Here is a 24085-nt window from a genome sequence, read left to right as displayed (position 1 = left end):
GTATAATGGAGGGTTGGGTGTTGGGAGGGCTGGGGAGCAGGATGGCAGTGGCCCATCTGATCTGAGGAGGGAAGGAGCAATGGAAGAGCCTGGCAAGGATGGAGGGCAGTGTTCAGGGATTGACTATGAAGAGTCTAGGACCATCTGTGGCTGTAAAGGGACACTGGACAGCCCAACCAAGGTGGGAGGAGGCCACCCTGTGACCTGAATCCTGGCTGTAGGAGTTCATGAGGATGAACTTGGTGAGGTGCAAGGGCTGGTTGTTGGTAAACAGCCTTAGAACAGGAGTTCAGTCATGGCAGAGAGGCCTGGATGAAGGGATTGCACATTCAGGGATGGGCAGACTGAGATAAACTGCTCAGGGGCTGAAAGAAAACTGCCAGTTGGGTGGGATGGACAGTCTGGTGAGTCACTGGGAAAACCCAGTTAGTGTTGGCTGGGTAGGATAGTTTGCTGGGATCTTCTGTGCTCTGGGGCTGGGGAGATGAGGGACAATCTGGGTTGAAAAGAAAAAAATAAGAATACACTGGGGGAAGGGATGGGAGTGGAGTTTTGATGCTGATGGGAGAAAGAGAGATCCCAGGGAGAAAAGAAGTGTTGGAAGAGAGAAATGAATTGTTTGAGAGGTAGCAATATGGATCGAAGAAAGAAATTGGAGTCTTGGGTGGAGGGCAATGCTGGGATACAGGTAGGGTGGTGAGAGTACACTGCAGTCTGAATTGAGGTTGTGGGAAGGTTGGATGATGGACCAGGGTGTTGGAAACTCTTGGGTTTAAATGCCAGAGTAGTTGGGGTGGAATGCTAGCAAAGTCCAGTGAGGACTGGACTGGGTCTGTGGGTGATGGGTGGTGACAGAGAGATGCTGTGGGTGGGGAGCAGCTGCTGAGGATGCAGCATGAGCAGAGAGCACAGGCAGAAGGAAATAGCAGTGGGAAAGGAGCTTTCCCAAGGGCACAGCTTTATTTTGTCCAGGAGCCCTCTGGACTCAAGCTGGATTCATGCAAATGGACAGCATGGGAGGAGGTATAAGCAAGAGCAGCAAAGGCAGCTTCTCATCTTCACTGGGTTAATTCTGGCTGCATCCCCACCTGCTGGGATACAGAGAGGGAGATTGAGATAAAGCCTGTGGGATCTGCTCTGTTTCAGATGAGTTGGTGATGGAGCATGTCACACCAGACACCAAAGCCATCACAGGATGGACATCTGCTGTAAAGATGAGGGCAGCTGCTTCCAGCAGTGCAGTGCTTTGTAGGACACATTTGGCCTGCAGCTGTCAAATCTGCTCTTCTGCCTTATGATAAGCTGGTATAGTCTGGGATCTGGCTGCTCTTATCCAGGCGCTTTGTGTGTGGAGAGGGCGGACTGGGTGTTCTCCAGCGTTCGTGTTATTTGATATAACATTTTACTGCCTCTTTGTCTGTTTTTCATTTCCGGGAGTTGTTTTTTGAATTGTAGCCTCTCAGGCAGGGTGGGTGGCACTTTGAGGTGCCTGGTGGACTGGCTGGACTGGCAGGAGACTGCACTGTCTCTCTAGATTCTCAACTTCCGCTAAAACAGAATTATCCTTCGTGGTAGAAATTCTGAAACAGCAGCAAACGTACTCAAAGCAGCTGTGGCAGCCCCGGGGTGTGGGTCAGCAGTCAGAAATGATCCAAACAGCTTGATGTAACAATTTACTGCTTGTCATCTGAGCTGTGGTAGCTGCCCGTGGACGTGTTCTGCCGTGTCGTGATTGCATTGGGAGGCACTTAAACCCCCTTCAACAACTGCTGGCTCCAGTAATGAGAGGGTTAATGCTGAGGTTTGAATTATTTCAGTGTTCATCCAAGTGAGTAGGTACAGAGGGGAAGTGTCTCCTTCTGCAGAGCATACCAGCATTTCTCACAGCTGTGGGGCAGGGGTGGTAGAAGGTCATAGGTAGAGCACGGAGGGAAGGATGAGCATAAAACTGCATAGCATGAGAGACAATGTAGCACTGTAGTCTTTGGCACAGTTAAGCAGCATCTGTGGTGGGCACACAGCAAGGGCAAAGGGAGGCTGCTACATGGAAGGTTACGCTGCTTTCCAAAGTTTAGGAAATGCTGTGTGAAGCAGAGCTTGTGACCTCCTCATCACTGTAATAACAATCTTTACCAGGAGAGATGGTATGTTACTGATAGATACTGGGGCCAGAGGATGGCCGGTGTTTTTCTAAAACCATTGATTGAGGATGACATCATTATGTCAAAACCAGAATTGTCAAAGTGTGGCCCCGTTTTACAGTTGAGGAAACTGAGTGATGGAGTGTCTAGCTGATACTAGAGAGGATGAAATACCAGCATAGCTAAATGTGTAGTCAGGCATTTTTCTACTGGTCTTGAGCTCATGTTTCTAGGAAAACCAGCATTTGTCTCTTGCCTACTGTAGATGTATCTCGTACCTAGAAATTCTTTTTTTTGTCCCTTGTTCCTTAGCAGTAAGGCTCTATTTAAAAAGGTCCCATTAGAAAAAAAAATGCTTTCAAGGGTTTTAATAGTGCCTTACTACTTTAGTTTCCCAGTACAGTTCCATGTCATGTTTTTTGGTTTATTTTACTGATTGCTGAGAGGTTGATAGGAGAAACCACCTGCAGATAGGAGAGTGTATCAGCCACTGACCAAGACTTTGAAGTTCTAAAAGCAGACAAAGACAGCTGACATTGTCCAGTGCTGGGCGTTGGCTTTTCTCTGTGCAGGGCAAAATGCTTCCTTCAAACTTGCTAAAACCAAAGGAGATTGATTTTAATTATGAAAATAGGATTCGTGCTGGTATTGGGTAATGTATCAAACTGGAAAGTGCTGTGTGACCTCTTTGACAGAAAACTATGTTAGTAGGTTTGAGCTGAAAAAACTCTGTAGGTGACTCGACTCCATTAAATTTTGGATTTCAATTCAGGAAAGAAAGTCTGCATTGAATGACACCATATGGTGGAGACATGCAGCAAGCAAATGATTTTTTGGGAGTTTTGCCAGAGTAAGAAGTATTGAATAAACTGTGCTCAATAGATTAATTTACTTCGGTTGTATTTTGAAAAAGACTGGGTGATTTTATGACCATTAGTGACATTTGCAGTTCTGCAGCCGAAGATAAAGGTAATCAGACGTCATTCTTCAGGGCACCAGCTAATCAGTGCAGTTGTCAGGAAGGACTCCCCTCCTCCAGCTCTGTGTGTGCAGGATTGCACCCTGGATGACAAATGTAGCCTCAAATATCCACTGCGGAAGGCAGAATATTTGGCTCAACTAAGCCCCTCGTCCTTCCCCATGTCAGCTTCTCCTGTTTGACTTTCTGAAACCATCACGTGCACCCTCTGTCTTTAACTTACTCTGTAAAAATGGTGAACTGCTACCATATTGCTTAATTAAAAATAAATTGGGGTCCAGAGCTGTGCTAGGTACTGTGCAGGCAGAACATGGAGTTGTTCCCCATGCCATGGAAATACGGTCTGTCTGAGGTGAGAGATAATCAAGCGATATGAGTGAGGAGAGTCCAAGACAGGTTTGAACTTGACATGTTGGCTGCCTAAACCTCATCAAGGATTGTAGGTGTGGCAGAGAAGGAATTAGCAGAAGAATCATGGGGTGATTTTATGGATATTTTGTGAAGTTTCTCCCACGGTGGTAGGAAAGGCACAAAGGTTTGAGAATACAGCTCAGCAGTGCTGGGGGGCAGCTGTGGGGAGACAGGAGCCGCTATGGCAAATGCTCTTGGCTGGGAAGAGCCTTGAGGATGAAGACGGGGGAAGAGGGCATCTGTGCAGGGGTGTAGGGATGGGGGAGATGTGGTCACAGTGGCAGGCTGAGCTGCTGAGCTTTGTGGCTGTGTTGCATCTTGGTGAATTGATTTGATTCTACCTAAATATCCACATATAGTAGATAAGCAATTGCTGGTGACTAAGGGTGGTTTTATTTTAAATTCATTATCTGAGCTTTGTGGCTAATAAAGTTAAACAGAATACATTTACGTCTCTTTCCTAATAGGAATCAACTGTGCTCTACAGCAGCTTGTGGGCCATGCTTTTTATCCATGCGCCATGTATCCAATCCTCAGTACAAGGGGAAATTGTTCTTTCCATTATGGCTTTATATTGCCAATCTGATACAATATTTAAACAGATTATCTCAATGCTCTGTTTGTCCCAAACCAATTTTTGCTTTGGCCTATAAAGTGAATCTTCCTTTCAGCGGCTTCTGTGGTACAGGATGTAGTTACATGCATCAACTAGTTCAAAAGACCCATATACAGCATGGATTTAAAGCTGAATAAACCCACAAAACCCTTAGCTAGGACTATAAATGTCACTGTATTTTTATATATGTCTGCGTTTGTTTTTTTTTTAAAGAGACTGGGATTACTGCATGCAGCTATAACTGAAAGTCTTTTGATAATTCGGTGGGTATTTTAAACCTAGCAATGATATCTTTTCATAAAACCACACATCCCTGTTTTCTGAAGGATGCTAATAAGATGGTTAGCTTTTCTTTCATGCTTGATGTGTTTGAGTGCTCCTGCCCATTTGGTTTCATCTCGGAATTTAATGCCCCACTCTGATTTCACCGTAATTGTCAGGAGTCTCTTTTTCTTATTGTATGTCCCCACTCACTGTCTGGAAAATGCAGTCTCCTCATTGCTGACCCCATCAGTCTGTCTCCTCATGGTGCTCGTAAGGAAAACCCTCTCCACCAAGGACAAAGATGTTTTTAAACAAGCCAATCTGATATAAAACATAGTTTGCTTAACCCAGAGGTGACCAAGAAGCGATTGCTGGCGGACTGTGCCCAGCCTTGAGGTGCTCTGTCTGGCTGCCCTTCTCCAAAGGCTGTGCACGCTGCCATGCTGTGCTGTTCATTATCTGAGCAGCGTCTGCAGTTCCCTTCTCTGTTACAGATGCCGCAGTCTGCTTAGTTTTGTGCAGATGACACACTGCCCTTACAGTCCTGTGAGTTGTCTCTGCAGCTCCTCAGCCAGCCAGCATCTCAACTGTTCTGCTCAAGACTTGTCCTCCTTCTCACCCTGGACACCCCAGTGAGTGAGTGCCACTGGCCTGGCCGTCCTCCCACTGCTGGTGAAGTTGCAGCACCGAGACATTACCTGCTCTGCTTCAAGTATCTGCTCCTGCTCTGTTGCTTTTGAGCATTCTTTTTGCACAGATTTTCCCATTTCATTGCTTTCTATCTGACACCTCTCATCAATAACAAGGGGTTGCTAGCTGACTCTCATCAGCCCAAGTTAGTTTCAGCATTGTGTTTGTGAGCAGAGAAGTGCTGGTCCAGTGTGTGTGCAGCAAGGGCTGCTTGTCCCACACAGTGGTGGCATGCAACAGGGAACTAGGCTGAGTTATTTTTTCCAGTCTACTAAGCTGTCAGGAAATGCTTTCTGTCTTCCTAGCCAGTGTGCTCATAAGACCAATTACAAAAAAAAAAAAAAAAAGGGAAAAAAAAGTTAGAAACCCATCCGTGCATGACTTTTCTTAGTTTTAAATCTTCCCTAACTACAGGGATAATGCTGGGTTCAAGTTTTAAATACTATTTACAGAATAGTAACAATCATAGTAACCAATACTATTATTTGGCTCTTGATTTAAGTTGTGTATACAGACCGTGTAACCTATGCCGGCAGCTACTGAAATAAAGTCCACTTCTCTATGTTGGCTTGCTTGTATTCCAGCCTTTTAAATCAGCTTACTTTATACCTTAGAGAATACTTTTATTTCTATATATATCTTCTCTTCTATTGGCTACCCCAGATAATCCTGTGATCAGCCATGCAGCAGTGTCACTTGAGTAGAATATGGAACGATGCTGATCGTTTTCTCATAGGCTGTCATACTAGCCCAGAAATAGCATCCATCTACAATGGGAGAAGCTCTATTAACATTTACAACTGTTCCTCTTCCCGACCCCTGAGAATTGCTCCGTGGTAGATAAGCAATACTTTGTAATACATTTCTTTGCGCTCAATATTTTGGAGTTGAATTCTGAAATATAAAGGCTCCTAATCCTGATCTGCTCTGGGATACACTGCTCTGCTCTTAGCAAGTGGTGCTGTGAATAGGATTAGCATTTCAACAGCTTCTTTTTTTAACTGTGAGCAATAAACTAAAATAATAGGGCCTGATTCAGAGCTCTCCAAAGTCGGCAGTAGTGCTTTGGCTGGTGTGCATTGGCTTTGGGTCAGGCCCATAAGAATGGGAAATTTAGTGTTTCCCTGAAAAGGAAGGAGAATTTGTGAATTTTAGAGTTCCTGCTCCTATGGGTCTGTCCACACCGAGCTGAAATCCATGGATTTACAAGCCAACAAACACAACTGTAAATTTGACAGCAGGTGAAAAGAAAATGTGTTGCTAGTCACAAGTTAAAACTTGTGCTTTTTAATGATGTCAAGAGCACTTAGGACATGCATATAAACATGTGAGCATTAAAGGTATTTTTGCTGCTCTTCTTTTCCTCTTCCCTCCAACGTGTGGAAGTGCATACCATCATGGGGCAGAACGTGGGTTGGGCACTGTGACCAGGGAGATGAGCTGTTGGGCTGGGAGGGTTCACAGTGACTGGCTGCACTGAACGCAGCCCTTCAAGTTCATTAGCCACGAGTCCAGGGGTGAGGGCCAGCCGTGAGCATCTGGCCCTCAGGGCCCAGCACATGGTGATACAGCTCTGTACGCTTCAACTAAAAGGAGTTTGGGGATTTACTGTGCCTATACCAAGCAGAGCCCAGTCCTGATTAACAACTCTTGAGCAGGGCCTGGATTCCCAGTTTTTTACCAGCCTATTTATCACATATGAGATAGGTGACACCCTGAGCCTGCTTACTGTGTGTTAAGACTGCAGTTTTTCTGTTCTCGCATGAGCTCTGAATTTCTGAACCTCAGCTTTCTACAGTGCTTTTTAAAAGCACAGCAATGGTAGCAGTCCTGAGACTTTGTACAGATATCCTTCGAATGCAGTTTTACCAAGTTCCTTCTCTTTTCCCTCTTTCTTACACGTCACACATGTATTTTGAGCTGTGGCTGGTAATTAAATGGAAAACCGATAAATTAATCTGAAATTGAAAATGCTTAGAGGGATGGATCGAATGTCACGTGTATTTGAATCTCTGTGCATTATTGAAAGCTTTGGCATCATGACCTGTAGTGCCGTGTCCTTTCCAAAGCACTCCCCACCTTGGAACAGTGCAATGAGCAGTCAGAAGCAGCAGTTTCCGAATGGATAAGGTGGGACTCTCCCAGAGTGGGCAGAAGGGCACTGCTGAAGACGGGGGATGCATTGCAGCAGTGACAGTTGTACTGCTTCCTGCAGCTCTTTATCTTGAGGACAAGTTTCTGATTGCCACGATCTGGAGGGGATCAGGAGCAACCTTCAAGGCTCAAATAGTCCTTGGCTCCCAGCAGGAATATTTAGAGGGTTTAGTTCCTCATAGCAACAAAGCACTTCATGACATTTAACTGATTACACCCTTGCAGGTCGACAAGAAGCATTGTCTCCATTTTGCAAATTGGAGAACAAAAAAGCTTGAGAGATGGGCCCTGTGGGCTCAGGTTTCTGCTGATAGTTGAACTTTCTTCCTGGCTCTGAGGCTCAGTGTGCTTCAACAAGGGAATTGTCAGGGAGATAGGTAGCAGGAGTGCTCAGGGCTCCAGAAGGGGCCCTTAGAGGTGTATCCCTCTCTTGGATTTTCTCAGGCAAATTAGTTGCAAGAGCACCTGCGTCGCCGGGCAAGGTCTCAGTGTGATGTGTGCTGCTTGGGCTCTGAAGAGCAGTTCCTGACAAGCAGGGGCTGCAGAGCAGTGCAGCACTGTGCCCAAGGACACCCAGGCATTCATGGTGTGTCAGCCCGCTCCTGTGCCCTTGGCTGCAACTGCCTGTGGGGCTGGGCAGCGAGAGGCAGGTGGAAATGGGGTGATTTGCATCTCTTGGTTACGTGCCAGGATCCGGAATATTTTTCCAGCAGTTTTTGAGAGGTGCAGGTCTCCGAGTGGTGACACTGACAAAAGCTTGGGTGTGCTGCTGTAAGGTGCCCGTTTGTAAATGAGCTGACCTGGATATTCTGTTTCCTAATCCTGAGTGATACTGTCAGCTCAGAGAGCTGAGCCTGGCTAATGACTGAAATCCACTGTGCTTTTCTTAGTGAGGATGTGTGGTGATCTGAGATAGTTGTTAAGTGCTACATCCTGAGAATCAGAACTGCACGTGCCCCACGGGTCCAGCATGTTTTAGACAGATAAACAGGGTTTGAGTTGACCGGGGAGTTACTATGAAAAGAACAATGTCAGGTACATAGTAACCTGCAGTTAACTAGGAGGGAGATTAAATTAATGGTGTTTTCCTTCTGATAAAGATAATGAAGAGCTTGCAAGGACTTGGTTTGCAGCTCCTACACATGGTGTGTGTAGGCACTGTCTCGCTGGCACAGGGAATGCCAAACAGCTGTGTGACAAGAGCAGTGCAGCCAGCGGGGCACCTCACTGTGTGACATTTGTACTGTCTGAGACCTCGTTGATACTCTGAGATGAAAGAAAATAGGGGGCAAGGGGAATGGGAAATTAAATGGGAATAGGGATTGCAGGAAGGGATTCAAGGTATCCTGGGATCTGCCACCCTACAGAGCCCATTTCAAGGGAGGAGGGCATGACACTGGGGGAGAGAGTCCAGGGGGGAAATAAATACTATGATCTCTCTTGTGGATTTAGGGTTTACTGTCAATCCTGCGCAAACTAAAAAGCACTCCGGACCAGGAGGTGAGAATCCTCCTCTTGGGACTGGATAATGCAGGCAAGACTACACTCCTGAAACAGCTGGCATCAGAGGACATCAGCCACATCACACCAACACAGGTGAGGAAGGCCTTTACCTCTCAGGGCAGTTCTTATGGTCCCACCTGCCACCTTATACAAAGCACTAATGATTCAACAGAGTCTTTCAGTAAAAGGGGGAGCAGCTGGAGCCTGGTGCACCATTAAGTTTGTGTCTTTTCTGCCTAAGAGGAGGCTTCCTGAAGGAGCCAGAGAGCGTCAGGCCAGATCTGTCAGGTAGTGCAAAAGTGGATGAGTGCTGTGGAGTTCTGCAAAAGGCTTTTGGGTCATGCTAGGGTTGCATGGATGAGACTTTGTTCCTGTTGTCCTTGCCAAACAGGGGACATGTACAGTGGATGCTGCAGAACTGGGCAAGCCCCTGTCTCTTTGCATCTTTCACCCAGCCAGCTCCAAGGGTCCTGCATATACCAGTGCTCCCTCTCTAATGCCTCTCATCCCCTTTTGTTGATCCTGAGGGCTAGGGAGAGGGATGTCTCCCATCAGAAGCACTGCAGCATCGCTCCAGAGGAGGTTGCTAGAGAGCTATGGGAGATGCTTCCCCCCACCCTGTAGCTGCCTCCCGAAGCTCCCAGCCCTGACACCCCAATTCCAAGCCCCAGTCCCCTGGGTGGTGTGGCAGCACGTTGCCAGCCCACGCCACATCCTGTTTTTCTACTTGAATGCACTTTCAGTTGGTGCTCTAATTGATGAAATGGACCCTTCAGACGTGCAGCTGTTGCTCTTTTAAGCCTGGCATTAGCTGTGTCGTGTCGAATTGAGCTGAGACCTCTGGCTTCATGTTAGCTGTGACTGTCTACTCAGCTTTCACAAGCTCAACCCTGCTTCTCACAGTGCCCTTGTTTTCTCCTTATCTGCAGCTCTCCCACCTCTTCCTGCACCTACACTGCTACACCTTCCCAGGGCACTAACTGCATCATATGTCTCCATAGCCATGACAGTGTTAACCCTTGACCCAGGAACGCTGGCAAACTGATGGTTTGGTGGCTGTGTTTGCTTTTACCAGTGTCTCTCCAACAGCCGATCCATCTTTGTGGCTGCCCAGCCCATCCTGCTGCACGTTGCAGGCATGGGATATATAAGGTGTTAGTGTCTGCCTGTGAACATGCTCCAGCCGTTCAGGCTCATGCTCTATGTGGCTTTGTTTCTGCTCTTTCCAGGGCTTCAACATCAAAAGTGTACAGTCTCAAGGCTTCAAGCTGAATGTATGGGACATAGGCGGACAGAGGAAGATCAGGCCATACTGGAGGAACTATTTTGAAAACACTGATATCCTTGTGAGTATTGGCTACAGTTGAATGCTGTGTTCATGCAATGGCTTTCCAAGGTCTCAGCCAGAAATTCAGAAACAAGTAATGTAATGTCCCAGTCCTCAGCAACACCATTGCCATTGTAACAGGAGTTATTCTGAGCGAAATGGCAAGATTGGTTGGGTGCAGTAAGAAAAATACAGTAATGTTTGGAGAAATCCTTCGGTTGTATGTTTTTACTTTCACAGGATGGTGCTGTTTATAGCCAGTTCCTTTCCTCTCATCTCAGTCTCCTCCAAATGAAAGAACATTAATAACTTGTACTTTACCCATCTATAGCTCCTTTCACCGGAGACTCTGAAGGCCTGTCATGGGCATTAGTGACTTAAGCCTCGTGTGTAAAGGTAGGTCAGTATAGTGTCCTTGTTTTATAGGTAGGGAAACTGAGGCACAACAATTAAATTCTGTGTCTGCATCAGATAGGAAAGCTTCTGACTGAGGGACACAGAGAGACCCCTTGTCTTTTCTTTTGCTCCTTTAATCATAAGACTGTCTTTTAATGATTTCGACAACTTAGCTGTAATTACCTTACAACTAGCTGCAGATGACTACAATTATATTTACAGTGCAGAACCTTTGTGTTTCCATGCCAGACCACATTGACTTGGGACCCTCCAAGTGCTGTCTTGACCAATTTCAAAGATTGCCTCTAGCCTACAGCCAGACATGCCAGGATGAAGGCAGGCTCGGGGCTCCAGGCCTCTCCCCACCCCAAGCAATGTTGTCTATGGGAACAAAGAAGAGGCAAGGACTGCAGGGCTCCCATGGGAAAGCAGAAAACTCTCTCGGAAAGATGCCCTTTCTCCCTCCTGTTGCGCACACACATACTCACTATGTCAGGAGATTCCATGGAAGTATCAGTGCAACTAGGAATAGGACTCTACACTAAGGCTCATGTCCAGGTGCTGAAAGTCCTGGCTGTGCCTGGAGGTTTAGAAAACATTGTCCCAATGAAGCTGTTATTTAACCGTGACTAATAAGCCCTTGGTAATCTCCTTTGCTGATCACCCTTTTTGAGCCTTAATTTGGAATCTGATATTCAAGGGCAGCCACCACTGCATAAACCCAGTTGGTTGTTTTTGCAGAGCATAGCGGAGAAATCTTTCTAGGGAAGAGGTCTGTGTTTGAGAAATGAGCATTGTGCTCCTCTGTGGCATCGAGGAGAGAGACATGGCGTGGCTGTGAGGTGATCGTGCCCACTGAGCTCAAGCTCTGCTGCATGTGGTGGGGAGGCAGTAGGTGTGTGGATCAAAGTCAGCCCTGCAAAGCAGGAGCTCTGGGATCTCTGCCTGCTGTGGCAGGTGCTCAGGCTGCAGAGACTGCGCAACCGAAAAATAGTATCTGGAAAACTCTGCTGGCAAAGGCAGTGAGCTACACTGGCCTGTGGGCTTCCACCCTTCCCAATGTGTGCTGCATGGGAGGTGCAGGAAAAAAGGTGAATTTGAAGATATCTTCAATCACATTTGAAGATGAAAGTGGCTGTTTTCCCTACCCCCCTCCCACCCCAGTTAAAGCAAAGTACAGAAAAAAACCCTCTTTTCCTATGAGTAAGAAGATAGGTAGAAAAAGGCAGAATCAGTTTGGGGGAAACAGCAGTGTGAATTCAGAGAAATAGCTGGTGCAGAAATGGACCTGAGCACCCCTGCCTGCACTCCATGCTGACACCCAGTCCCAAACTGGGAGATGTCAGCATGTTGGAGCAGTGCTATGCTATGTCCATACACACCAAAACTGGAATCAAGTATGTGCTGATGGCTTTCTCTGTCTTCTGCCAGTCCTCACCCCTGTTTTAGCCAGTAAAATTACTGGCTAAAATTAATTTTACCCTCCGACAAACCTGGTGCAGGCTGTGCATCTTTAAATTGAGCCAACGTATCCCTCATGTTATTTCTTCATCCAGTCCTATCACGTGCAATTTCTGCCCAACCCACTTACTCCAGGTTGTGTTTTGGCATGTTTCTCAAAGGAGGTATCCAGCTTTACGGGGATTTCTTTCTCAAAGCTCCATTCTCCAACATGGTATTCAAACTGGCAAACTATGCTACCAAGCACCACAGCCAAAAATAGGCTCTTGAGTGGCCCTGGCCATAGAAGGACATTGGAGATGAGATTACACTACAGTTCCCAGGACCCTCTGCTTCTCTCTTCTCCTAAACTGTATTGCACAAAACAGAAAGGACCCTCTAAAGAGTATTAAAAAGCAGGAAGTGATTACAAATTCAAATCCATGCAGGTGCCTTTGAATGAGAGCTTGGTCTTGCATCACACACCTGTGATATTTGGAAGCTTAACCCAGGCAAATAAGGTGTGGATATCTGGCTGATTGCATATTCAGACAGGCACCTGCAGCTATTTGGCACAGTGCTCGCTGGTTTGGAAGTAGGCACTCGGCACATACTTTACTTTCTCTGTGCTTTTGTTGCTTTTGCCCTGAGCACAGTTGTATTCAGTTCTCATCTTGCAAAATAGCTCCACAGCAAGGAACAGAGCGGTACAGGAGAAACCCTGGCTGGTTGGGACTTGGAGCTCTTCCTTCCCAGTTAGAGAAGCACCGTAATCTGGGAGGTGCTGCCTTTCAATTGAGAAGTAGCACTTGACCATTGCGTTCACGTGTCACTGAACTTTCCCAGAGATGTCCTGAGGGAGGGCAAATGACACTCCAGTCTCACCCCAGAACACAACTGCAGCCCTGCAGCATTTTTTGGTTTGTGTTTCCTACCCCAAATGGGATGCACAGGGGTATAATCTTGGCAGGGGCGGAGAGGACGGGTGTAGCTGATACAGTATTGGTGCACATGCTTGGGATCACGTTGCAGGGAGGGGCTGTGTGTCACGGTGTGCCCACGGCCGTTCCCCATCACATGGCACCGCGTGCGTGCACTGCTGACGCATCCCCACGCAGCTGCGTCCAGCCTGCCGCGTGTCCCCCAGCCTCTGTCACTGCACATCAGCCCCAGGTGATCTGCAGAGGGGTCTGTGAGGTTTGCTGGGTTACCTCCTCAGGCCTGGCATACAGATCCTCCTGCTGCGTGTTTGGTCCTATTTCAAACAACTTGAGTGCTGCTCATTAAGGGAGTGCCTGTAGTTTAATAGATATTGCTGCTAGAGATCTTCCCTCCCCCTACTATTTGGTCGAAATTATCCTGGAAGCGTGGAGTCTTATGCTGAGACTGCCTGCAAGGATGCCATTTATCTTGATGGCGGGGTGCTGTGCTCATCTATTCCCTGAAAACGAGGCTGACACTTGCTCCCCGTAAGCCACCAAAGAGCATGCAGATGACATGCTAGCAGCTTCAATCACTGCTGATGGGGAATGGCAGGGACTGGAAGCAGAATGCTCAGTGTTTGTCACCAGTCCTGTCCCTGTCTGCCATCCCAGCATCCTTCTCCTTCGAAAACCTTCCTGTTCCAAGCAATTAAAAAGGCATACGAGGCTATTCTTGCCTTACTGAGGTTTCCCATTTTTTTTTTTGATGGTAGCTGAAAATGGAGTCTTACAGGATGGATCAACCAGCTCCAGGACGCTGCAGTAGGATTGCCTGATGGAGAGGAACTTGATGTCTCCAATACATTCCTGTGTCCCCTAAGTGCTATTGTGTGCATTGGTGGGTTATTGAGGAGGTGATGCTGGAGGGCAGCATGGCACAGTCACACCAGTGTGGTGCTGGTACACTTTGCTGGGGTGAAAGAACATGTCTAGCCCCCCAGATTTTGCCCTCCTGCATTCAGCTTCAGCTTGTAAGCCTGTCGTTTGAAACAATACCAGAAGTCTCCTATTCTCTTTAGATAACAGAGACTATGAAGATGGTGAGTGCATCCCCAGTACTGCCCACATCTCCTTTCTGATCCTACCCACGTGGCTACCCACTCCCCCAACTTTCAAAGAGGTGGTTCCTTTCCTTTCAGAACATCATGAAGTTTTGTCAACATTTGCTATAAATAAGAGCAAGGATCTTTGTGCCCAAAAGCATAATTATTAGGTTCAGCTCACTTAAGCATGTGCTACTGTGGAAGAGTGTCTTCTGGGAAGAGTAACTTTTCCTGTCATTTCTTTTTCAGATCTATGTCATTGACAGTGCAGATAGGAAGAGGTTTGAAGAAACGGGTCAGGTAAGTTACTTATGCCCAGCTTCCTTTGAAGTAACTCGGTGCTCCTGAGTGGCCCTTGCTCACAAAAGTTAGAAAGAGGATTTTGTTGTTTATGAAGGAAATTTGCATTTCAAGGGACTTGCCTTTCAACATCAATGCAGATTATTTTGGTAGATGTGAAACAAGGAAAATAGGTAGCCTAATTCCGTTTAAATAGAACGGTTTTCATTAAAGTTATACAATAATAGCAAATGGAGCCTAATACTGAAAGCAAGAACTTCTCTAAGTCCTTTAAATGTTGCCAAACCAAGACCCCGAGGAATCCTGTTTTCTTATTTACAAAATTGAAATGGAAATCATATTGACTTGATTGTCTTTTGGATGTAATTGAAAAAAAGCTAAGAACTTTCTAACTAGGACTGGCCAGAAAATAAGATTTCTTTTTTGCAAAGTTTTGATGTTTTGTAACATTTTATGTTTTAGGATGGAACAACATTAGGACTTTTGAACTTTCTTTTGTAAAATTCAGAAAGTGACAGTGTCCCAAAATAGCTAGCAACAAATTTACCCCCCAAAAAGGGGAGATTTAGATCTGTTCTGCCTGATTTGAAGAAGGTACTTGATCTTTTGCCTCTCATATATCATGGACACACCCCAACAGCAGAACTGTTGGTTGTTCTAGGAGTGGGGGCAGTCTTCCCCTGCTGGAGCTATTTCATTTTATATAAGTAATTAAATATTCATTGGGCAAAAGAGAGGGAGAGGAAGCAGAAGCTTTTAGAGCGCTTGCCCGAGTCAGGTGGAGTCAGCCAGGACCCCTCCTCATATTTCCACAAACACTTTTGGTTTCAATAAATCAACTGTGTCAGATGAAAGACCTATTTTGTTGAAAAATTCCCAACCAGCTCTGTTTATAACTCCATTCTCTCATCCTGGTTTCCAAACCAAACATTGCTTTTGGGGGGATGGAGTCGTATTTCCACTGCAGTTTAGCATCTCCCTGACTGCACTCATTTAATCCAAAAGTTTCTACCCAGTGGATAAAGGATGTTAGGACAGTATCTGTGAGCATGAGACCTTTCCAGCTAAATAAGGAGCCCATAAAAATCTCATGCACTCATCTGTCTGCAACACCAGCAGTCCCTACAGGTTCAAGTTCTGCTGAGTTTGTCATACGTTCCCATAGGGAAGTGACTTGAGGCTGGGTGCTTGTTTCATGTGAGACCCTTGCACAACCCTAGGCATGAAGTGTTTTAGCCATCATTGATCCACTGCAGATTCAGATTTGGGCTATTCAGAAAATCTCTGTGAGTCACCCGTTTTTGAATGAGCAAACCCATTCTTCAAGATGCCACCCAGAATGTGTGCCATGCATATGGAGCCAAAATCCGGCTAGTAAAGCTGATTTAGTTTGTTTTCACCTAGCCAATGCCTTCAAAAGCATAAGCACTTTCTTATGGGAGGGAGATTTCCATTTCGGGGAAAGGGGGGAAAGTCCTCTATTCTTCAAACTGCAGTGTATAAAACTTGGAACAAGCCGCTGAAACTCCTTATTAGCAAAGATATCAGGGCTGGTGTCAACGGTTGCTCAGGTACAAATGCCAGTCAAGCAATAACTTAAGACAGATTCCTCATACTGCCAATTTACATGGTTTTTGCTGTTTCATCAGTTTTGGTCTCCTGGGATCAGGAACTGGTAAAACACAGAGTTGTAGCCTTTAAGGCAACTGCTAATTTCAGACCAAAATGAAGATTTTTCTAACCTGTAATTGGAAGAAATAGCTTTTGAACCTTGGGCAGAGATGATTGTATACATTTTTGGTCTCTTATAATAAGATCTAGGTTTCACTGGAACACACTCTTCTAGCATTTGCCCTAAATATATTTCTAATTAGAGACAACCACTGGTGGTTGAAAGTTTTCTACCCTTCCCTCTCTCCATCTTCCCCCCACCTCACTCCCTTGTAAATGACACAGGAGTTGGCTGAGCTTTTGGATGAAGAAAAGCTTAGTGGAGTCCCCGTGCTCATATTCGCTAACAAGCAGGATTTGCTGACGGCTGCCCCTGCTTCGGAGATTGCCGAGGGACTGAATCTACACACAATCCGGGACAGAGTCTGGCAGATCCAGTCTTGTTCAGCTCTTTCAGGAGAAGGAGTACAGGTGAGGCTCTGGAGAAGGCTTGCTGTGCCAGCAGGCCATCTGTAAAAGATTGTTGATCTGCAGGGTGGGGCTGGACCAGCTGCCTCACCAAGGAGGGTCAGCACAGCCAAACCCTTGCAGCGCGGAACGCGGGCGCGTGTGTCTCATTGCCTGTGCAAAGGGAAGGGAGAGCTGTGGGCCCTTGGGATGCCTCCATCCCTGGGAAAGGGGAGAGTGATTACCTCCCCACCCAGGAGCCCTTGGCTGGGCCAGATGAAGACATTGATTTATTTTAAAGAGACTGCTGTCAGGTTAATCATTCTCACAAAACAAATCGTCTTTTACTATTAACCCCTCTGACTGTTACAAGTGTGCACTCTAGAAATCTGATTTACCTTCACTACTGATGTCATTTGGCATTTTGCTCAACCCAGGCGCCAGAGAGAAAAACTGATCAATTTTTCTGATCCAGAGAAATGCAAGAGTTGCACATGGGGCAAGGGCACTTCTAATGACAACATGTGGGGCAGCAAAAACCCACCAAAGGGCCTGAGCTGTGTCTCTGTGCTGAAGTGTAATAGCTGTGTCTTGGGCTCCTGTGCTGTAGCCAGTTCCTGCGGTATAGTAGCTCTTTGTAATGTAAATGGGACCTAGGTTTGTTTATTTCACTCCTAGGCTTTCCTGAATTAATGAAGTATTTGCGGTGCTCTAAATCTGAGTACTCCCTTCACTGATATTTTAAGAAACAGAATGGTGAAGACATTTATCTTCATTGCAGTTTCTGTAAAACCTTATTGCAGACGCTACAGAGATGTTCAGGATAGTCAGATCTCAAGCTGGGTATGAAGAGTGGCAGAAGCAGCCCATCATACTGAGTGGGCAGTAAAATGGCAGATGAAATTCAGTGTTGACAAGTGCAAAATAATACACATGTGGAACAACAATCTCAACTATACACATATGACAGTGGGCTCAAAATTAGCTGCCATTATTCAGAAGCAGACCGTTGTGAACAGCAGCTCTGTCAGAGGCCAGAGAGGAAAATCCAAATACTAGACAATTAGAGGAAAGCAAACAAGAAACATCTTTTCTAGCAGGTTAAAGTCATGGTGGACCCATACCTTGAACATGACATTAATTTCTGCCTCTGCCCCATTTAAAAAGATTTTAGTAATAGTAGAATCATAAAGTCCAACAAAAAATTAGAGTCTTCAGGAGATCGTTATACCAACTTCATGTTTAAAGCAGGGATAACAGTGAGTCTAGAGGAGATTGCTGAGAGCCTTGTCCAATCAACTTTTAAATATCTCCAAGCATGGAGATTCCACATCCTCTCTAGGTAACCTCTTCTAGCACTTAACTACCCTAATCTGAAAAAATATTGTCCGTATATCTTCTCAGAATTAGGAGAGATTTGAGAATCCTCTACTGAGAATGATCAGTAGCACAGAATGCCATCTGTATACAAGGATAATAAATAAATTAGGACTTGCAGCTTGGAAGAGAGAGGACAGACAATGGGAACATCTTCAGGATTTATAAAATAAGGTATAAAAATGTCAGACCGTATGCTGTTTTTCACATTGCTAGAGGGAGGGTGTTCCTAATGAAATAATCAGACAGCAGCTTAAAAGAAGTAAAAATAAGTGCTTCTTTGCGAGTCGCATAATTAAATTGTAGATCTCACTGGCAAAGGGTGTTGTGGAGACCAAATGTACCAGTCTTAAGAAAAATACTAAGTGAATTTCTGAAGAAGGGATCTGCAGGCAATCACCACTAAGATCTGGAGGCAGCTTTTGACTGAGGAACAGCTTGGGCCATGGACTAGGAAGGAAGAACAGAGCAAGAGAGATCCTGTTCCTACATGGTCTTTCTCCCTGGCATCCAGAAGGAAAGCTGGATGAACCATTGGTCTGACCCAGTACAGCAGTTCTAATTTCAAATTCTCAAGCTGATGTTTAGACCTAAATGTTGTAGATGGTATCATCCAAAGGGCCTTTATTTACTTAGCTAAGATACAAATTCAGCTATGTTCCAGCCAGTCTAGTGAAGGGCTTCAGCTGTAATCTTTATTCTGAAGTGGTGGTGGTAGAGGGAAATGCATTCCACACTGGCAGTGTATATTCCAGTCCAAAGAAATGTGATCAGGAAAGTTGACAGGGTTTCAGGCAAGCATAGGTCACCTTCTTCCCTCCTCCAGGCCCTCCTCTGGTTTATGGACATCCGGCTGTAAAGGAGCAGTAAAGTAGCAGGTGAAATTCAGAGATGTGGGTTGGATGTGGAAGAACTAAATAATAGGAAGTGGCACTTTCTGTTTGTGGGCTTTGAAATATGCCTCCTTCTTGAGCTGATCTGTGTGCTCTGGAGTGGACTGCACCCTTCTTTATTGACAGCACCTTCTTCCTGTGCCTCCTCCCTGAAGTACAGCACATCCCTATACATTCAGTAGTGTAAAATACACAGCCCAATTCCCTCTAGCAGGGAAATGAAATCTGCTTCTGCGCTCACTTCCAAAAAACAGAAGACCAGAGCTAAATAAAAGTATTTGCAGGCCAGTATATTGTGTTCATCAGGCTTATCTAGACAGTTTAGGTGCAGGCCAGATAATGTCCCTCTTGGTTGTAGGCAGTCTCGTTTCCCTAAATACTGCAGCTTATTCCATAAATGATCATTGCAGAAAGGTCAGGGACATCACAAACTCTCTGTAGCTCGTAGAAAAAGAGCCTCTACATTTCTCTTCAGGCAAAGCTGCAGGCTTGTCAAATTCAAGCACTCCCTTTCCTTGCAAGTTGAACAAAATGGTTTGGGAGACGGCTTTTAAACTAAACCTGGATCAGCCTAGAAAGAAATGGTGTCTTCAGTCCTGAGACCCTTAAGGACGGGCCAACATGCTGAAAATTTAGGAGAACCAAAGAACTTGTTTAAAGAGTGACATCAAGAATGATGTTTTTGAGGATCCTAGTACACAGTATCTCTGCCAGTGGCTCAGAACATGAGCTCTGTATGTGTAATTGAACCTCAGGTCACTGCTTTAAGAACTTCTTTGAGAAATGACAGTGAGTGACAGCAAAGTAAGTGAAGATGTGGAAGCATCAGGTATTCAGAATGAAAGCCAAGGAGCGGGTACACTAACCATCGCTGCTGATGGAATGAATTAGCTAGAGTAGAGCTGGAGACATCACTGAAGAGTGGTGGCATATCTTGTGCTGAGCACATGCAAGAACAGAGTTCATAGGGGAAGATGTTTGTGATAGCTTGAAGGAAGAGCAGTGAGCAAAGATAAATAATGCCAATACGTGAAGGAGAAATAGTTTGAAGGTCATTTAATTAGTTTAGCTGCTTGCACCATGGTGTATAGAACTGGGTAGTTAAGACTGGGGATTTCAAGGTTAATGAGATTAGATTATGGTTAATAGAATGATATAAATTTAGAGAATTTAACTAGTATTTGAAATGGGTTATTTAATAAAACTATTAATTAAGGGGGGAATCCATATAGTCATCTTCTCTTTTAAAATTAACCACTGGGGACTCTGGAAAAGGGGCCCAGCAGTGTCCTGAGCAGGCTCAGAAGAGAGGTGACTGGGTTAACTGGAAACCCCATGCGGTGTCTCAGGATGCCAGCTGGCAGCCCCTATTATGCCAGCTGAAGACTTCATTACCTTCTGACTGTAACCGTGGGCAGCGCTTGTGTTAATCAGACTTCATGGTGCCATTGAGGGAGGAGTGGCATCACTCACACTCAGAGGCTTTTTCAAGCAAACTGTCTGCTTGGGTCTGATCTTATCCTTCAGCTCTAGTTAGGAAAGCTTTTTCTCCCTGCCACAGCCATCTGGGCTGTGCCTCTGGAGCGGAGTCCTGAACAGCCTACACTGAGCCCCTTGCACAGGATTCAGCAAGCGAGGGAGGTGATTGCTGATGTCAGCAGAGGAACACAAGGGAACTGTTGCCTCATAACGGCTCTCTGGTGCCACGTAGGCTCTCTTGGGGTTGTATTGTGACCAGATCTCCAATTGTAGCCCTTGGTGTGCAAAATCTATATACATCTCACCCTGGCTGGCTGTGGTGGGGTGAAAGCAGGCAGGACTCCTCTGCTTTGCAGCCTGCCCTCTTGCTGGAGGTGTTATTTAGGGGCCAGGGTGTGATATTAAATATGCCTCAAGGCTTTGGACCAATCTGTGCTCTGCAGCCTGTTTCTTGTCTGAAGCAAGAGTCTCCGATCAAGGCAGCAGGAGTTCAGCCTGCCCTGAGGAACTGTCCTCCAGAACGATGCTGCAGCGCATTGTGTCCAAAGTCTCCCAAACATAATGGCTCTCTGGAGACCATTAAAAGCCACTGAAACTGAGAGTAGCCACTAAACTTCTCTAATTTATGCCAGAGCCCGTCTGGCCCAAAAGACTGTGGGAAGGGCTGAGCCTCCATCTCCTCCCTGGCTGTTTCAACCCCGTTGAGAGTGAAGCCCAAGACCCAAGTTATGTCTTTGCTGCGATTCAACACTTTCATAAGGACTGAACCAGAAAAGGACCCCCTTGGCAATATGGTATCTGCAAAGCTTAAGTTTTGTCTTAAAGATGTCTTAGCCAGGGCAGGCTGAATGGGATCTTCCACATCTTAACAAGGTTCTGGAGCTACTTGTAAATGTGATTTAAAACCAGTTTTGATGACTGCAGCTCTCCTGAGGCAGGCAGAGCATGTTAAGGAAAAGCAACCCTGTTTCCAGATTACGGGGCAGTGTCCTCTGATTTTTAAGCAGGGTAAGGAAGGAGTCTACAGTGCTGCCTCAGGGATATGAGGCCTCAGAGGACAAAAAAAATAAGCTTTCGCCCAGGCAAAAAACAATGGATAATGTACTGGCGGGATCCTGTAAAAGCCAGCCTGTATGATGACTCGAGGTGCAAGGAAATGACAGATAATGAAGGCACAGTCCTGCCTGTGCTGAGGGAGAAGAAAGTGACGGTTAAAATAACGCATACCAAAAATGCTAGAGATGGAGAATTTTGCACTTGCCTGACCCAATTTGTTATGGCAGACAGAGGATTACATGAAAGGATTAAGCTTTGCTGTCCTTAAGGTCACATTAGGGGTCACAAGTTTGTGGCCTTGCCTGATCCCTGGCTTGCAGGGGAGCAGAAATCGGGAGGCTTTTTATGGGGTGGAAAGGACTTGTTCGCTGTGTTTGAAGTCAGATTACTTCACTCCCATAGCCACAAAGCTGATAATGCAGAGAATAAGCAAGCAGTGGGCTAATCTTAAGCAGGACTTTTTATTTCTCCCAGGGAAGGCTCTACCAGTACTTTCCCAAAGGGCGTTGGAGTACAACTCCCTTGGCACAATAGCAGATGGGACTGCAGCAAGGCGGGGTTGTGCTGAGCAGCATTTCTCTGCAAGGAGCATTATGCTCTTCCCTGGGGTTCTTTCTCTTTGCTTTGGTAGAGTTTACTAGCTGCTTGTTAAGGAGCTAAGAGAGGCAAAGCTGAAAGATCTGAAATCTTTTCCTGGCTAAGTTTTCCCAGGGTTGACTTGAGGCTGGAATACTAATATTGTATCCGCCTCGATCCTCAGAGTACCTGCCAATGACTCTGTGTCTCAACAAAGCAGCACAAGGACATCTATCAGGATCTAAATGTTACTGTAGGGATTGTACTTTCTTCACAGAGCCATCTTTTAAGCATGCAGATATAGGGACAGGGTGTGTAGGGACAAAGGATGACAACAGTTGACTCCTTATGGACTAGACTGTTTCAAGCACTGTTTCCTCCTTCCCGTGTGCCTTTCCCATAGCAGCTCTTTGTGTTTGTAGCAGCTTCCCTGGATTTCTCTATCTTACCAACATTTCATCCTGCTTCAGACCTTCGGTAGAAAAACTGCAAACATACCTTTTAGTTTCTTTTGCTTTTCATTGCATTTGCTATTCTCCAAAGCATTTGGGGACACTGCAGAACACCCCCCCCCCAAAAAAAGTTGCACCAGAAGCTGCGGATGTAGCTGAGGAAGGCATCTCACACGTACCTCTTTGATACAGCTGAGCATGTTAATTTTCCCTTTATCACAGGCAAGCAGAGAGATACTTATGATTAAATGTGCTCTTTTCTGTCAATTAACTCACACCAGAAGAGGGTTTTTAAAATCTATTCCTGCTTTAAAAGTTTGGTGACCTACTTACGTATTTCAAGCCTGTTTGGAGTTCACCTTTCCTCTTGCATTTTGCTATGTCATTCTTTTGCCCTCGTTAAATGCTTCATGCAGCCAGGCTCCCAGCCATGGTAAATCCCATCATAAACTCTGCTTTATGACCCTCGCTGCGCTGGTGCTGAAACGGTCTGTCTTTCCCCTTCCCAAGCTCCCCAATGGCAGCAGGCAGAGTTTTAATCACTGTGAATTCAGGTTGTGGTCAGATTAGGTAGAAGATAGGATGCGTGTTTGTTGTTTTGCAGTGATGTATTGTTTCTGAGATTACTGTGCTGAATAGCAGAGGGTGTCAGCTGATATTTATTACTTTAAGCTGTCTCAGCTGTTCTGGTTCAGCAAATAAACCTACATTCAAAATGAATGAGGAGCTCTGCCTGCCTTGTATGCCATGATGTGTGCAAATGTGATTATTGCTTCCGAGGCAGGGGAAGCTGAAATCATTGTGGGAGCATTTTTATTTATTTATTTAGTTTTACTCTTTGCAGGCAATCATGCAGATTTCTAAAGCACACAATCAAGTCAAAGGCTTGACACCTCTCCTCCTAGCCCCATTGTTAAGCCCTGGCATTCCTCATGCTGGGAATCACTCCCTCCCTCTCTCTAAAGTGATAAGCTTTAAACCACACTATTGATTGCTTAAGGCATTACATGTTTTACACCTAGGTTATCAGTGTTATTGAAAGGGGAAGACACAAAGCTACTGGGCCTTAAAATGAATCTACCGCTCATCTTTTCCCATTTGCTCTGAGGATTTCAGACAATTTGTTTTACACTGATCTCTGCTGTGGAGATAAATAAATGAAACTGGAGACCTCAACCCTCCCCAAGGTTAGAGTTAGAAGTGTTATTAGTGTAGGGCCTCATGTGCACCCTAGCACAGGCTGGGCTCACTTATTCTTTATTTAACACAGCAACAAGGGCTGATTTCAAAAGTTGCTGCTCCCCTTCAGATAAGAAGTGTCACATAGCACAGTTATCAAGGTGAATTGGTATTTTCAAGTGAGAACCTCTCTGCTTCTGATTAAGCCCTGAGGACTCCCTCTCTTCTCTCTTAACTCTTTAGCTCCCCTCCAACATGGTCACCACCTTTGTGGCTGAGGGACAACACAGAGGCACAGCAGTGGGTCTCGGCTCACCCGAAGGGCCTGCCTTGCTGTGCCTTTGACCACCTGTCCTCGGGGAAGTTGAGGTCCTTGGCAGCCTTTTGGCAGTTTGGGGACAAGGGTGCAGGAAGCCAGCAACACTGCTACCATGGGGCTGTTGGCCTGAAGGCTCTGATCTTTCTTAGGGTCTAATTATTATTTTAATGATCCAGAAATGACCACTGAACATAATACAGTGAGATCCCCTGCTCTGAACTCTTAAGGTGACATTTGTCCAATTTCCAAATGCAAATATGTGCTGCTCCCTCTCATCCCCAAACCCCTACCTGCCACCTTTTTGATCTCAGCCTCCCTGTCAGCAGAGATACCTCCTAGGCAGGACAGAGGTAACAGATTCGATGGGACACAAATATGAGGAGACTGTG

The 24085-nt window shown here is 45.7% G+C and overlaps 1 protein-coding gene across 1 annotated transcript in view; it reads left to right on the top strand.

Moving 5' to 3' along the window:
• The first annotated feature begins 79 nt into the window (after positions 1-79).
• ARL3 (ADP ribosylation factor like GTPase 3) overlaps positions 80-24085 on the top strand; it is a 28787-nt gene continuing 4781 nt past the window's right edge. The window contains exons 1-5 of the mRNA XM_008934131.3: positions 80-181; positions 8708-8851; positions 9988-10104; positions 14197-14247; positions 16204-16389. Of these exons, the coding sequence (XP_008932379.2) occupies positions 80-181; positions 8708-8851; positions 9988-10104; positions 14197-14247; positions 16204-16389 (600 nt within the window). The remainder of the gene's footprint in view (positions 182-8707; positions 8852-9987; positions 10105-14196; positions 14248-16203; positions 16390-24085) is intronic.

This window comes from Manacus vitellinus, unplaced genomic scaffold, assembly GCF_001715985.3.
Source record: "Manacus vitellinus isolate BGI_N305 unplaced genomic scaffold, ASM171598v3 scaffold_15_pilon, whole genome shotgun sequence".
Taxonomy (NCBI): Eukaryota; Metazoa; Chordata; class Aves; order Passeriformes; family Pipridae; genus Manacus; species Manacus vitellinus.
Note: the sequence above shows the minus strand (reverse complement) of the source record. Positions and strands in the feature narration are given on the sequence as shown.